Here is a 14,425-nt window from a genome sequence, read left to right as displayed (position 1 = left end):
CAACATATCCATGAGTCCTTAAGAAATTAATTGCAAGGTTTCAGATGATCTGAAATATCACAAAAAATATCATAAGAAATTTTTTAATTAAATTAATTAATCTTAGTTTTCACACTTGACATTAATTGCAAAATTTTAATGAATATAATTTATTTACAGAGTACTGGATGTAGATAAGTGGTACAAAACAGGTCCTTTCAACGTTATCCTTTGCCTCAATCTCCTGGACCGATGTGACCGTCCAAATACACTATTGAGACTATTAAAAGAATCTCTGGCACCAGGTGGTCGATTGGTAGTGGCATTGGTGTTACCTTTTAGTCCTTACGTCGAAGTAGGTGAGCGAGGTGATCACAAACCTGCAGAGTATTTACCCGTGAAAGGAAAAGGCCTGGAAGGTCAAATTGCTGGACTCATTGACAGAGTTTTTAGTCCTCTTGGGTTAAAATGTCTGGCTTGGAGCAAACTACCTTATCTCTGTGAAGGAGATCTAGGGCAAGCTTATTACTTTTTAGATGATGTGATTTTTGTGCTCAAAACTCAAGAAGAGGTAGTCAAGTTTTTTGAAGTTATCTAATTATTAATAGGAATAATTAACTGAAAAATGTTTATATTTTTAGGAGGGATTCTACTGTAAAACTTGTGGGATAGAAACATGTAAAGAAGTCATATCATCAGGATTCAGAGCTCGAAACGATTGTCCTTAATTATTGAGTAATGAAAAAAATGATAAGGCAAGTCACACTTGTAAAAATTTTAATAATTGATACAATGAATTAACTGTGCAAGAATACAAGAGAGTAATACTGGCAAGCGACGTCAAGTTTTAGCAGTGCGGACACATCAGTAGCATTGGTGTATGATAATATTCATTATTCTTAAGACTGATTGAACAACGGATTTTTATTAAATGTCTCATTGTCCAAGATTATAAAAGAAATCAAATTCTTCAACAAAATCTTAAAATTTATATCTAAGACTGTTTAATACATCATTAAGTAATATTACTGGTTATTGTTATTGAAATTATATTCTTCGATAACGAGACAGATAATAATTTTTTATGTGACACATGAAGATTATGAGTTGATTCTATCGTTATCGTCATTATGGTGAATACAGAGTAATGCATATTAAAATATAATTATAATAATAATAATAAAATTATAATAATGCAAGTCAACCATTAAATATTGCAGCAGCTCGATAATTGAATAATCAACAAATATTTTTACGATTCAAAGTTTTATCAAAACTTAACGCACAAAAAAACATCTCAAATAATTATGATAACTATATTTACATAAAATTTTTAACGAAGTAACATACTTATTAGAAAAATTGCCATTTATATATTCCAAAAAAGATAAAATTACAAACATGTTATTTTGATATATATTTCCAACAAAAAAAAAAGTTTAACAAAATATTCTTTTTAATATTTCTTTGATAAGCTGCCAGATTTATCTAATAATTGCCTATAAAGTACAAATAAAAAAAGTAAATAGCACAGTATATTTAAAATCAATAACTCATTAGTTATTTAATTGTTTAGTCGACTTATTCATTCGTATCAATTCAAAGACCTGCCTGTGGAGCTTACATATGTTTAATATTACTTTTATAATTATTTTCATTTAAAATTTGTTGAAAACATTTTTTTTTAACTATAAGAAAGTATAAATAATAAAACTTTATATTTTATAACAAAAATCAGTTGGATTATTATAATCCTCCTATTATCATCATTAATTATTAATTATTTAAATAAATAAATTATGTAGAACTTTGATAGTTCAGTCATAGAGTATACGAGGTTCATAATAATACGTTATATTAATTTTTAATGCCAAAATATCAACCTCGTTTAGTTAAAAATTCTTAGGACTTTTTTTCATTATTTCTTTTTCTAAAAATATATATTACAAATACTTTAATTAAAATTCCTCAAGATTGGTTTAATAATATTTTTATTTTATCATTATCTGATGAAGTCTTTTTCGATCCAAATAGTCATAGTACTTCTATTAAATTTTCCAAAATCAATTACATAACATTTTAATAAAATTAATCATCATTATCAAGTGTAAACTACAATAAAAAATTATCTTTCTTATAAAATTATTGATTTATTATTAATGTTATATAAATTGAATATAATAAGAACCTCAGGAATGATTCCGAGTTTATATAATTCGGAGACAATTTTGAGATATTTTTTTTTAAACATCCTACTAGTTTTCCAGACTATTTGGATTGAAAAAGACTTAATCAGATAACAATAAAGTTATAATTATAAATACTGTTAAAATTTATCAGTACATTGCCAGTAGCAAGATTATCCAGGTTTTGTCCAACATCTTGCACTCGTACTCAATAAGCACCACTGGCAGGGCATTAGTATTAAAATTAAAATAATATCTTTGATATTAAAAACGAGAGTTCAAATTTTTTTACAATCAAAATTCGATTTCAGACCTAGATAAATTTTTTTCGACTACCCACTTTTATCACAGTCCACGCATGACTTATTTTTGCCACCCACTTCATCAAAAGTCCTAAACGCCAACACTTTTGAGCAAAACAGTTCTGGCTCATCAGCCATCCTTTCACATTCCTTTTTCATTGACTCCTTGTGACTAGAACACTTTAGTACCCTTATGTACTTATTTTTGATGATTATTCAAAAGCTCAATCCAGTTTGCGGGCTTCACAGAGTTCCTCTAATGCACTGGCTTTCCTAAAACCGTAATAGAAAATTTTTTTGACTATTTTTACCTTTATTAAGTTGGTAATAAATGACAATAAATCATTTCTTCAACGAAAAAGAATTACTTTTTGGTGTTAAAGAATTGTTTTAAAAGAAAATTAATTATTAATCCTTACAACGAAGGAGGTAAATATGCCGCACTAGTATGATCTAATCTGTGTTTATCTTCATTTTTCCAGCTTGAAACTGGGAAGTGTGGTGGTGGCAAAAAACTTCTAAGAGATTGTACCAATTGTATTGTATCGACAAGTGCTGAAAATAACAATAAGGAAGATGTAAATAATTATATCATTCATTAACGATATCGAATAACTAGTTTTGACTTCGATTTCAAATTTTAATAAATGTTATCAATGAATTTTAAATCTCTAGAAAACATATGACAATGAATAATGATATCAACGAACTAACAATTACTTATTAAGATAGATTACGTTAGAAACTTAAGTCTTTCCAAATCTCTACAAATCTATCGAAATCGCATTTCTCAAAAAATATTAACTTTTACGTTTTAACAGACTGATTTACAATTATTTACATTGATAAATATTTTATATCTATACAATTTCAATTAACATTTAATCAAATTATAAAGAGATAAAAAAGTATTTTCATGATACCATTTTAACAGTATGTTGCTATTTTTTCAATAAAATGCTATATATTTAGTTTTCTTCTGTAAATCTTATTGTTAATCATGATTGTACTTCAATTTTAAATAATGAATGATTAATAATAAAATTAAATGTAATAAATAAATAAATATTATTTAGATAAATAAAATATTATAAATATACTTACTTTTTTGTAAAGCTTCCGACTGCTTACCATAAGGCTTACACATTGCTGGACGTACGCAAGCCTTCATTCTTGACATGTTTTTCATTACTTCAGCAAAAGCTCGTACTATTTTTCCCCCACCACCTATGAAATATTATAAAAAAATTAAATACAAATATTTATTTATATAACTCACACTAAAATGAATAGTCGTCGAAAACTAACTAATCATTTATAAAAATCTACAAGACATGAAAACATTTATTGATAAAAATAAATTTTGTGAATTTTAAATCCTTAATTAAAACTACAAAATTTAGCTGTCTTGCCTTATGTTAGCTTATGCTTTTAACATGTTGAGTGAACAAATTTAAGACGTCTCTTGAAATATCTGTTTATTTATCATAAGTTACTGACATGACGGAGTAGAGCTATTAATAGATTTTAGTTTGAAGTATTTTAATGAGTAAAAATCACTAGAAACTTAATTTAACATCGTAACAGTTCCAATAGCAGAAATATTTTAATAATCAATTTGTAGTTTAAAATTAGCAAATATTCTGAATCATTCAGGAAGAAATAATTTTAAATAATTAATAAACTTCTCGTTTAAAAATAGTTTTGATACTGATAATTTTGGCAAGAATTTTATCGAAGAGATTTTATTTCAAAAAAATACTTACTTTCAGAGTTATTGGATGATCGTGAGTTCTTATCTTCAGTAGCCCAAGCACCATTATGTAAAGCTAGGAGATCTTTATTAGCATTTCCTAATCCTTGTAAATTTCCCAATCCTAAACTACTTAATCCCTCCAAACTATCGATATTCGATCGCAAGAAATCTGATATTTTATGATCTGATAACGAGTTATTTGAAAGGTGAGGCTCATAATGATGTTTTGCAATAGGTTTTCTTTCTTGAGATGAAGGTCTATGTGGAATATTCAATGATGGACGACTGGGTGGACGTTGGAGATTCATATTGGCGTTTGCACGTATTTCTGGCAGATCACTCGACGAAGCTGACATGTGAGTATTCGATGCTGAATTACTGAGAGACGCAAAGTCTGTATTATGAGAAAAACTCGAACGCAAAAGCGACGTAGCTGCTTCATTATCTTGAATGTAAGTAGGCCCCATATGACCCATTTTCTGCGTTAATTCTAATTGATTTTTGTAGTAACGACAGGCAGGGTTTGGACAATTTTGAACCACTTCTATTATAAACTCCTTTTCCATTCCAAAACACTCTCTTCCAATTGTATATGATTCCATGACTGCTCTCACTGTACCTTCCAAACCCAGATGTAATCCTGTATGACCATTCATGTGCTTCAGCATCACAGCATTTGCAAAATGTTCGTATGGGAGAATTATTTTTCCATTCTCGCGAAGAATTAGGCGTCCATGAGCATCTAAAGCAACTCTAGATGCCATCATTCTGCAAAAGAGTTTATAATTAGTTGATAAATAAATTGAAAAATTCCAATATTAGAGCTAATGATAATGAACTGTAATTTACTCAATATATGACAAAGGTCTCTATTGCTTTGCTGCATTGAACCAAGTATTTAAATACACTCACAATTTCTCACAATCAATTATTTAAAAAAATTAGTAATTACTACTTGAAAATATAATTACTCAATCTATCATCATAATAATTTAATTATAGCTAATTAAAGATAATGAAAAGGACTAGGTAAATATATGGATATTATTTTAATTAAAATGCTAGCTAAGACTTACTGTAAATAAGCTGCACTAGGAAGCATTGAGGCTTCTTTCAATTCCGAGAAACATTGAAGCAATTCCATGCTTGGACTCCAACCTTTGTTTTGGAGATACAATTGCAACAGCATATACATTTTTTCAGTAATGTAACCAGCTCCACTTGGAGAGCTTGGGTACCCAGAACTACTGCCTCCAGCAGCTCCAGCACCTCCGCCACCTCCTCCAGTTCCTGATCCTGGTGGGCCCATCTCTGTTTGCATTCCTTTAGCAACAATATTTTTCATTGTTTCTGCTAAATCCATTCTGAAAGTTTTTAAATATTATTAATTACTTCTTAATATGAAGGAATACACCATATATTTATGTTAAGTTGTATGTATTGTTGGAAAAAATTTATTCTGTAAAAACATTTTATGTCTAATAAATTAAATTTTAAATTAAATAGAAAATAATGTGCACTCGTAATCACCATTTTGCCGAATTTTTTAGTCAACCTGTGTAAATTCCATAATTTATCTTCAATGTAGTATTTTATTCTTTCAATTACAGCTTGAGAAAAGTTTTCAACACAAGTTAATTGTTAACACTGATGAGTTTTAATTTTAAAATTGATCTAAATAATTTAGAAAACATTTTATACAGATTCGATTTCAGCCATTGTTGTTTTCTGAGCGAATTCGCGAAACCACGGGATTCAGTGAAGTAACAAAAAAAAAGAAAGAAATAAAAGAAATGAAAAAAAGAAAACATTTATGTGAGCCACCGCCCCCTTTGAAAATTATACAAAGAATATATAAATTGAATAGAAATTACACTTTACCTGAATCAAAATTTTTTATTATTAAGTAATGGAAATAAGATGTTGAACGTCTTTAATTGACGACATCCGTTATTTTCAGCTTAATTGGTAATTAAATTTTCTATTTCCAATTAAAAATAAAATACTAAATGCAAAAATCATTTCCACTACTGATGAATGTGAGAACGCCAGCTACCAAAAGTTATAATTTCGTCTTTTTTACGAAAGGGGATACTGCGAAAAGAATGGCCAAAAAATTGCAATCCAAACTTTGGTCACAAACATCAGCGCTTTTCCACATGGAGTTGGAGTATACCACACTACATCAATTTTATTTAGTCACATAAAAATCAATATTTGATCCGACATTATGAGCTGGATAAATCTAACATCCCAATTAGAGGGATAGTTTTATAACTTACGAGCAATTATTCGTAATAAAAAATGAACGCAGGTTGGAGCTGGTCTAGATACGGGTTTGATCAACACGGTGTTGGGTTTGATATTCAACGTAAACTTTATTTGTGCCTGGTTCGTATCTTCTGAGCGTTTATATCCAATGAGCAATTACCGACCGCAGGAATAATTTTTTATTTCATACTGAGTTTCCACTCTAGAATTTTTTAAGATAAGACTGAATTAAATAAAAACATTCGGCTTCGTTGATTCCTGGTGCAAAACCTTCAAGAAAATGGGGAAAAAATATAAAAATACGATATCAAAAAACATCATAAAATTATTTATTACAGCCTAAATATTATGGTTGAAGACAAACAATAATTTTTTTCATAATTGAAGTGAAGAAAAATAAATAATTGTTTATGTAAATAAACCAGGCAATAATGAAGCTGAATGTACGATGCTGTCACATAGATCTTTGCATGGGTAATTATGAAGTTTAATTTTTACCATCGAATTATTTAATCAACATTTTATAAATCAGTAATAGTGATAAATGAAGATTCTTGATAATAAAAAATGCTCTAATCTAAAGATATTCTATGAATGATAGACATGAAGAATATATTTTTTTTATTCACAGTCAAAATAAAATCAACATAATGGCCCTAGCGTTGGCAATTATTTACTATTTAAATTAAGAAAAAATGTTAATTATAAAATAATTATTAAATGTGAAATCATTAATGATACGAGCAAGAAATGCTTTTATTCATTGCTGGCAATTTAGTTGATAAAAGAATTTATCTTTATTTTAATTATTGAATTTTAAATATTCTACTAGGTTCATCAGCTATTTGTGCAAATATCGAACATAAACATTAAAACAGTAGGCGATTAGGAATAATTCGTTTAAAATAAATATGCATTGCTATTAAAGTCTGCAATGAATAAATTACTTAACTGCATTTCTTTGTATTCCTATTACTAGTTTTTATTCATTTACAGTAAAGTTTTTTATTGATACAGAAAGTGTGTAACAAAGTATGTTTAAAAAATGTTCTAAACCACCAGATATTTGCATAAATATATCATTGAGCAGTAGATGTATAAATGTGGTATTATTTTATGATTACATGTATTTTTTTCTTGGAATCATTTGTATTATTCCCATTATTTTACGTATTTCAACTTCAAGGAATTTATTTATTCGTTGAACTTATTTTATTATAAAGTGATTAATATTTGTCAGATTGTTTAAAAGATAATTGAAAAGTAATTGATAAAAAAATGTATTGATCATTGTATGATTAACTTAAATCTTTGGCACACTTTATATTGTATAAGTATTTGTATTTGTCTTTTCTACATCACTTGACTCCCTTAGAGCTTCAAACTCGAAGAGATCTCTTTAGCACAGCCCAAATGAATAGACAATAGACATTTACTTACTGTTTTCTTTTCAACAATATTTGAAGATTTTAATGTTTTGTTTAATCAAATTCTTTCATCTTTTTCAGAATTTTTTATGCAAGATATCTAATTTATTTTTTTACATGAGATTGTCACATCTTGAAATTTACTTTGGCCATGTAGACTACTGTTATCGTGAGTTACCTTAAGCTAGTTCGAAGTTTAGTGTTATGATTACTATTTATCTGAATTACAAAAGAGTCTTTGTGTAATAAACATTTACACAAAATAATGTACAAATATTTAATAATTATAAAATTTAGAATATTTGTAAAGTGTGGAAACATCATGCTCACTTTAAATAATTATTGCAGAAAAAAATTATTCCATAGAGCTGTGTTTTAATTTATTATTCGAATTTATCTATGAAACAAATAACCGAGAAAGCTTTATTATTTATTCTAAACAAATAATTGTAATAAAATATAGCCTATACCAATTATAAATTTTCATTGAAAAAGAAACATTCTCCACTAATTTTGAATTTTTATGAGTGTATTGGAATAGAATATTAGATAAAATGAAAATTCTCCGACAACTTATTTCTATTATGTAAAAAATAATAAAATAAATAACCAGTCATATTTATTCCTAATTCTAAATATATTTTTATATTATACTTGTATATTATTCTCATTTTTAATGAGATTTCTAATTCTGTTTTTTATTATCTTACGTTATCCATTTATAATCACAATTTAACGAAAAGTTTTCACTTTATTTATTTAAAAAAAAAATAAATTGAGTAATGACTCAGTTTATTATCCATTAATTAATTTTCTCTATCAATCCTAATTACCGGTATAATTTTCATGTTCCCTTAAGATAAATAATCGCTGTTTGATTATTCTTTCCAACGTTCTTTTTTATTATTGAATTAATTGTGTCTTTTATTATTCAATTTCTTCGAATGTTGAAGTTTTTGACACTTGTATTTTGTTAAAATAAAAAATTTATCTGGAAAAAAATTGCACTTTTTCTAAAAGAGTCATGTGTATTTTACAAGTTGGCTTGGCTGCCATAAAAAGATGTGAAGGCCGTGTCGGAGCTGACACTGAGTGGTAGACTCGTTGCATCCACAGTTTCTCTCTCACTTCCGACTGTCGATGTCTTCGCATCTAGATCCAAGATTTCTTGTCCAATCACTGTGGGTGATAACATTTCCACTTCACCGCCAGTTGGATGTGACATACGTCTTAAAATGACATCACTTTAAATTCATTAATATAATATGAATTCTTACACTAATAAAAACTTATACTACAATTTATTTTTAAGATGCATGAGTAATTCCAATTATTTATTCATACAGTAAAGTTTATGGTGATAAAATAAATGGAATTGCTCAGCAAAATTATTATTATATTAATCAACAATAACTTAGACTCAATTTCTTAGATATTATTTAAAATTCATTAGGGCATTCCACTGCTCTCTGAACATTAGAAATAAAAAATGATGGACTTTTTATTTTCCTACAATTTCAAGAACATTCTTGAAGTGGAAAAAATTATTTAGAGAAATCTGAAAAAGCATTTTGAAGTTAATTCTTTTGTCTAGAAAATGCTCTCTCTAGTGTACATTGTATGATGTTTTCCTTGGAAGTTATTGAAGTCCAAAGTTGAAGTGACGTATGTTTTTCAACAACTTATAACTCAGTTAGAACAACTCATACACGTTTATTTAAAAAGCATCTCGTTGAAAGAGAACAAGCTTTAAAATAAGTCAACATTCATTAAAGTTAATCATTTTTCTTCAATAAAGCAAGTTTTTCCATTTAAAACAATTACAGTTATTAGATTTTTTATTTATTCAATTAAAATAAATAATACAAAATATTTCCGCACAACCAAATGACTGCTTTATTGAAGAACTTTTATTTAGAATAAAAAATAGAAAACAGAAGTAAAATCTTACACTTTGTTATACCTGTAATCTGGAGCAGGTGCCTCCAATTGTTGTTGTCTTCGAGAATTGGTAGACATTGGAGTTCTTTTTATCGCATAAATGATTATCCCAGTCATTGAGAGTGTATATGACAGGAAATATAAAGTGTGGAACTGAAATATAAAAAAAAATATTATCTAACGATGACATTTTATTCATTGTGATGATGGAGAGTGAGTTTTTCGAAACTACAATAATTGAATCTATTTTTCAAGCTCCATTTTATCTTGGTGACATAATTTTTAATCTTCTATTTCATATCAGTCATATTTACCTTATACTGATGAGTCAACATCCCTAACAGTACATTGAAAAAGTCTGCAGTCAAAAGAAATAATTGCAAGGCAGTTGCACCTGATTCGAAGAGGACTACAGGCACAAGAGAAAAGAATACAAACTGAGTAATACAGTAGAATACTAATGCAGTTATTGCGACTGGAGTTAGTGTACTCCACGAGGCTGATTCTATTTGTAGTCTCTCTAACACGGCTCTGAAAAAGAATATGAACACAGAGTAGCTGATTAATGAATGAATAGCAGAGCTGATTCAATGAACTTAATAAAAAGTTTTTCAAGTTTATTAAAAATTAAAATCTAATTAATTATAGCTTATTATCCAATTATATTAAATTTTAGCTAAATATTAGGTGAATATTAAAACATTTTTATTACATTTGTATGCAACTAAGGATTGTGCCAAAGAATCCAATCATTCCTAGATATTCAATGATGTCCACTGTTTTCACTGCTAATTCTTGAAGTACTGTTATTACAGAAAATAGCACTGCTCCTCCGAGGCATAACATGTCACCCACTAGTTGATTTTTACCTGGTAAAAATAATGTTAGTAAGTCAACAGTAAGAGTGAAACATTGTTCATCCAAGTAGTAATAAGAACATAAAAGTAGAATTTTTTTATGTCAATATTATCTTTAAGACTGACTAAATGACTCTAGTAAAATAGATGTTACTTCTTTTAAAGAAATATTTTCACTTGTATAAGAATGTAGAATCCAAATAATTGGATAAAGTTTTTTCTTCGAAAATGTATTTTGATTATCCAATATTCATTGGCAATAGATATCTAGAATTTCTCTTACAAATGTAAAATATTCATAGCGTGTATTTGAAAACTTTTGAAAAATTGAACTAGCTTTTCTAGAGACTTAGTTCTATCAAACCCACTTTCTCTTCTAGTTTTTTTATGCAAACTTGTGGGGAATACTGTTCAAAAATATTCAAGTATAGAGAAGATCATTAAGTTAAATATTATATTGGAAAAAAATGGTTGCTTTATCTAAAGATTAATGAAAATACGATTTCAATATTTTAGTAAATAATATATAAATAATAGATGAACTTAAATAACATGAATATTATGAATTAACATATAAATAGAATAACTGTCTTACTATTGATTCCAAGATCCTTGCTATTATCTATTCCAGCCCACACCAGGCATCCAACACCCATTAGGCATACCGATATGCCCACAATATGAACCATTCTATATCTCACTCCAAGTACAAGACAAGACAATGAAAGTGCAACCGGAATTGCAACACAGTCAAGTAACTTTATTAAAATAATAAATGATAAAACAAGATTAGACAAACATTAAATCAATGTTAAATTGTCTAATTTATGTAATAGACAATTGTAAAGTGAAAAGTAAGTTTTAAAAGTTTCAAGTGTACCTGAATACTCGCCAAACTCGTAAATTGATGCGAAGAAGTTACTAGAGTATTTGCTTCAACGTCAATAAGAGCTAGAAGTAAATATCGCCATCCACGAGCTTTTAAAACTGAAATTAAACCATTTCCAGCTCCTCGACATGACATCCAAGTTGTATAAACTAGACACATCATTGCATAGTGAGGCAGATTTTGTCCTATTGGTAAACGAAAAAATTGTATTAAAAAAATTCAATTAGTAAACAGTTATTATTTCTTATCTTTTACAAAGAGTTTTGATGAAGCTATTTTTTCAATAGACTTTGTTATAATTTTATTGTTTGATAAAATGTCCAGTGTTTACCTGTTGGAATTGAAAGCTTTGGTAAAGAAACTGTATTTATATGATGGTTTAATTGTGTCATCCAGTAGAGGACTATTGATAAAAATTGACCAAGTATGATAGTCCTCCAGACTGACCTGTCAATATTATCATCAATTTTATTTAAATTGTTTCCACAGGAATAAAAAAAAAAATCACTTGATAATAAATAATTAAATTTTGATAATCTCCACTACTTCGTCGCAAATAAATGTTAATTAACAAGTACGTTCTGAACTTACCAATGTTTAATTACAGAGAATAAACAATTTGAATTGAGTTAATTAATTACGTGATAGAGTAAAGAGAAACTTTTATCTATTTTGCTTTGAAAATAAATTAAAGGATAACTTCAACTGTCGGGGTGTTTTTGATTTTAGAATAAATAGATTACGAAAGAAAAACTGGAGTTAATCTTCGACAGAAAAGTTTATAATTAATGAAATGATTAAAAACGAATGAAAGAAAATGCTGCGATTTTAAAAAGCAATTTCAATCAATTTATTTACTCTAAAGAAATACCAATTAATTAGTTTGTAAATTCAATAATTCATTTTTTGTTATGAAATCCTTTTGATAAAATATTTCAGATAAATGAGAAGCACCCAGCAATACTTCCATTATTATTCTATTGAATAATAAAATAAAGTTGTTCAAGAAAATTCAATTTATAAGATATTTAAAATCAATTATAACTATTAATAATTCGATAAAAAAATTTTTAATTTCATGAAAGTTTGAATAGATTACACAAGTGAAAACTTTATTAGTTATTGAAAAAATTCAATTTAATTTTTTTAATCACTTTACGTTAAAAATAAAAATAATACTAATGATGAGCAATCAATTTTTTTATTGTTGCTAAATATAATTAATGTTTAATAAATTTTTATGAATTTCATTATTTATAATATTTGTTCTTTAAGAGACAAACAATAATTTTTTTCTAAAAAAAATAAACAAAAAAATAAAAAAGTTGTAAAATGTATAAAAATTTGATAAACTAGTAGTATAGGACTACGTTAAAGCCGGCACGTTAACAAGAGTGCAACGCGTAGTAAATGCCCGCCACTTTAACCCGGCAACCACCCAAAGTAAGGCCGGAATATCTATCACAATAACTTCTAATATTCACAACTAAATAAATAAATCACTCAATTTATAAAACACTCACTCACCACTGGCTTAATTCGGATATGTAACTCTCAATTTTATCGCAGATCCCATTTCGGGGCTGCATGTTTAAGTTTTGATTACAGCTTCGAGCGCCCATTGACACTCCCATGCAAGAGTACATTTCCTCTCTGTCCTGTACACTACCGACTATGCTTTCTCACGCCTGCGCGACCCCATTTCGCACTACTATTCCACCCTCTCCGTTACCCCTTTTCCATTTCGACATCGTAAAGAGTAAAATCTATCACCTGACATTACCTTGGAGAATACCTCCCAATTTTACGTGACCTTTTGCGTAGATTGAACTATGCTTGATCACGTCTTAGGAATATAAATCACTCTTAAACCACTAGTTCACTTCCCATTCTTTTTTATCTTATTTATTTATGTTAGCTTCTTTCTTAAACACTAAAAAAAAAACAAACCATACTCTTTAATGAGAAAAATAAAGTAAAAATTATTTTTTTTCTGTTGAAAAATGCTTTGAAATTCGTTACTTTTTTTTAAAAAACTGTAATGAGGGAGTTTCTAAAGATTTAAAATAAACTGGGAAGTCGAAAGGAGTTAAAAAGTCTTATAGAGTTAAAAATAATAATTACTTTATCTAGACATGCAATTATTTTTTTTAAACTAAAGTAAATGGATCAGTAGCAGAGTGGTTGATAGTATTCTAGTATATAACTTGAATTAAGAAATTTATTGCTTTAAAAAAATTACCTCATTAGCACAATTCAACTTTATTTCTTGTCTTAACTTAAAACATTTCTCAAAACTTCATTTGTTCATTAAGAATAAAAAAAAGACATTTGTATAATTTTTGTTTTTCCGATCAACTTTTAATTAACAGCTAAATTTAATTCAATATAATAAGTACAGCTTATTGATATGATAATTTATACCATCACATAAAGTATTACTCAGTTCTGTATTAATTTCAGCAGTACCCAATATTCCATTGTTTATTGATATATGGTCATTAAGTGATCTTAATTGTTCATTTACCGGCCAGCTGACCTTTATAACGTCAATATTATTCCAAGATAGAAACCTACTCTGCTATTGATACATAGATTACCAATAAATGAATTAAAATTTTAATTGACAAAAAAAAATCTTAGATCATAATTAACAAATCACTCGAAAAAATAATTGATTTGTGATAATTGGTTTTATTTTTCGGATAGCCCTGCCGAAGATTTTTTATTTACAATATTGACAATCTCATTTATAATATTTATAAAGATTTATGAGTTCAGTCGTCGATAATAATCATAAAATAATTTTTATAATAA

At 27.6% G+C, this 14,425-nt stretch overlaps 3 protein-coding genes across 8 annotated transcripts in view; 1 reads left to right on the top strand and 2 right to left on the bottom strand.

Moving 5' to 3' along the window:
• LOC118066178 (methyltransferase-like protein 9) overlaps nucleotides 1-3,378 on the top strand; it is a 30,017-nt gene extending 26,639 nt beyond the window's left edge. The window contains exons 4-6 of the mRNA XM_035082012.1: nucleotides 160-550; nucleotides 621-734; nucleotides 2,950-3,378. Of these exons, the coding sequence (XP_034937903.1) occupies nucleotides 160-550; nucleotides 621-707 (478 nt within the window). The 3' untranslated portion in view covers nucleotides 708-734; nucleotides 2,950-3,378. The remainder of the gene's footprint in view (nucleotides 1-159; nucleotides 551-620; nucleotides 735-2,949) is intronic.
• On the bottom strand, nucleotides 1,518-6,288 carry LOC118066176 (uncharacterized). Of its 3 annotated transcripts, none has more exons than XM_035082005.1 (6): nucleotides 6,105-6,288; nucleotides 5,300-5,587; nucleotides 4,234-4,991; nucleotides 3,572-3,694; nucleotides 2,887-3,022; nucleotides 1,518-2,746 (listed from the first exon to the last, which is right to left on the bottom strand). In XM_035082005.1, the coding sequence occupies exons 2-6, from the start codon at nucleotides 5,584-5,586 to the stop codon at nucleotides 2,692-2,694; spliced, it is 1,359 nt and encodes a 452-aa protein (XP_034937896.1). In that variant the 5' UTR covers nucleotide 5,587; nucleotides 6,105-6,288; the 3' UTR covers nucleotides 1,518-2,691. The 3 variants fall into 3 exon arrangements, with proteins under 3 accessions (XP_034937896.1, XP_034937895.1, XP_034937897.1); XM_035082004.1 differs by lacking the exon at nucleotides 6,105-6,288 and adding an exon at nucleotides 5,754-6,042; XM_035082006.1 differs by lacking the exon at nucleotides 6,105-6,288 and adding an exon at nucleotides 5,754-6,042 and having other exon boundaries at nucleotides 1,518-2,740.
• Nucleotides 6,289-8,620: 2,332 nt separating this feature from the next.
• Nucleotides 8,621-13,522, bottom strand: LOC118066177 (solute carrier family 35 member F2-like). 4 transcript variants are annotated; one of them, XM_035082008.1, is made up of 8 exons: nucleotides 13,136-13,522; nucleotides 11,940-12,055; nucleotides 11,600-11,793; nucleotides 11,315-11,477; nucleotides 10,575-10,731; nucleotides 10,177-10,393; nucleotides 9,873-10,015; nucleotides 8,621-9,165 (listed from the first exon to the last, which is right to left on the bottom strand). In XM_035082008.1, exons 1-8 carry the CDS (start codon nucleotides 13,252-13,254, stop codon nucleotides 8,955-8,957), a joined length of 1,320 nt encoding a protein of 439 aa, XP_034937899.1. In that variant the 5' UTR covers nucleotides 13,255-13,522; the 3' UTR covers nucleotides 8,621-8,954. The 4 variants fall into 4 exon arrangements, with proteins under 4 accessions (XP_034937899.1, XP_034937900.1, XP_034937901.1 ...); XM_035082009.1 differs by having other exon boundaries at nucleotides 9,885-10,015; XM_035082010.1 differs by having other exon boundaries at nucleotides 8,621-9,150; nucleotides 9,885-10,015.
• Nucleotides 13,523-14,425: the final 903 nt, after the last annotated feature.

This window comes from Chelonus insularis, unplaced genomic scaffold (assembly GCF_013357705.1).
Source record: "Chelonus insularis isolate UGA/USDA-ARS -01 unplaced genomic scaffold, ASM1335770v1 contig_334_pilon, whole genome shotgun sequence".
Lineage (NCBI taxonomy): Eukaryota > Metazoa > Arthropoda > Insecta > Hymenoptera > Braconidae > Chelonus > Chelonus insularis.
The sequence above is the reverse complement of the archived record's forward strand: the minus strand, read 5'-3'. Positions and strand labels throughout refer to the sequence as shown.

Excerpts from the sequence above, each read along its gene's own strand:
- LOC118066176 (XM_035082005.1), bottom strand. The coding sequence starts at position 5,586 with ATGGATTTAGCAGAAACAATGAAAAATATTGTTGCTAAAGGAATGCAA. Across the intron at positions 4,992-5,299 it reads CCTAGTGCAGCTTATTTACA|AATGATGGCATCTAGAGTTG; the intron begins GTAAGTCTTAGC and ends ACTCTTTTGCAG. Across the intron at positions 2,747-2,886 it reads GCATATTTACCTCCTTCGTT|TTTTAGGAAAGCCAGTGCAT; the intron begins GTAAGGATTAAT and ends TTTCTATTACGG.
- LOC118066177 (XM_035082008.1), bottom strand. The coding sequence starts at position 13,254 with ATGTACTCTTGCATGGGAGTGTCAATGGGCGCTCGAAGCTGTAATCAA. Across the intron at positions 11,794-11,939 it reads AAAGCTTTCAATTCCAACAG|GACAAAATCTGCCTCACTAT; the intron begins GTAAACACTGGA and ends GTTTACCAATAG. Across the intron at positions 10,732-11,314 it reads CAAGGATCTTGGAATCAATA|GTAAAAATCAACTAGTGGGT; the intron begins GTAAGACAGTTA and ends TATTTTTACCAG.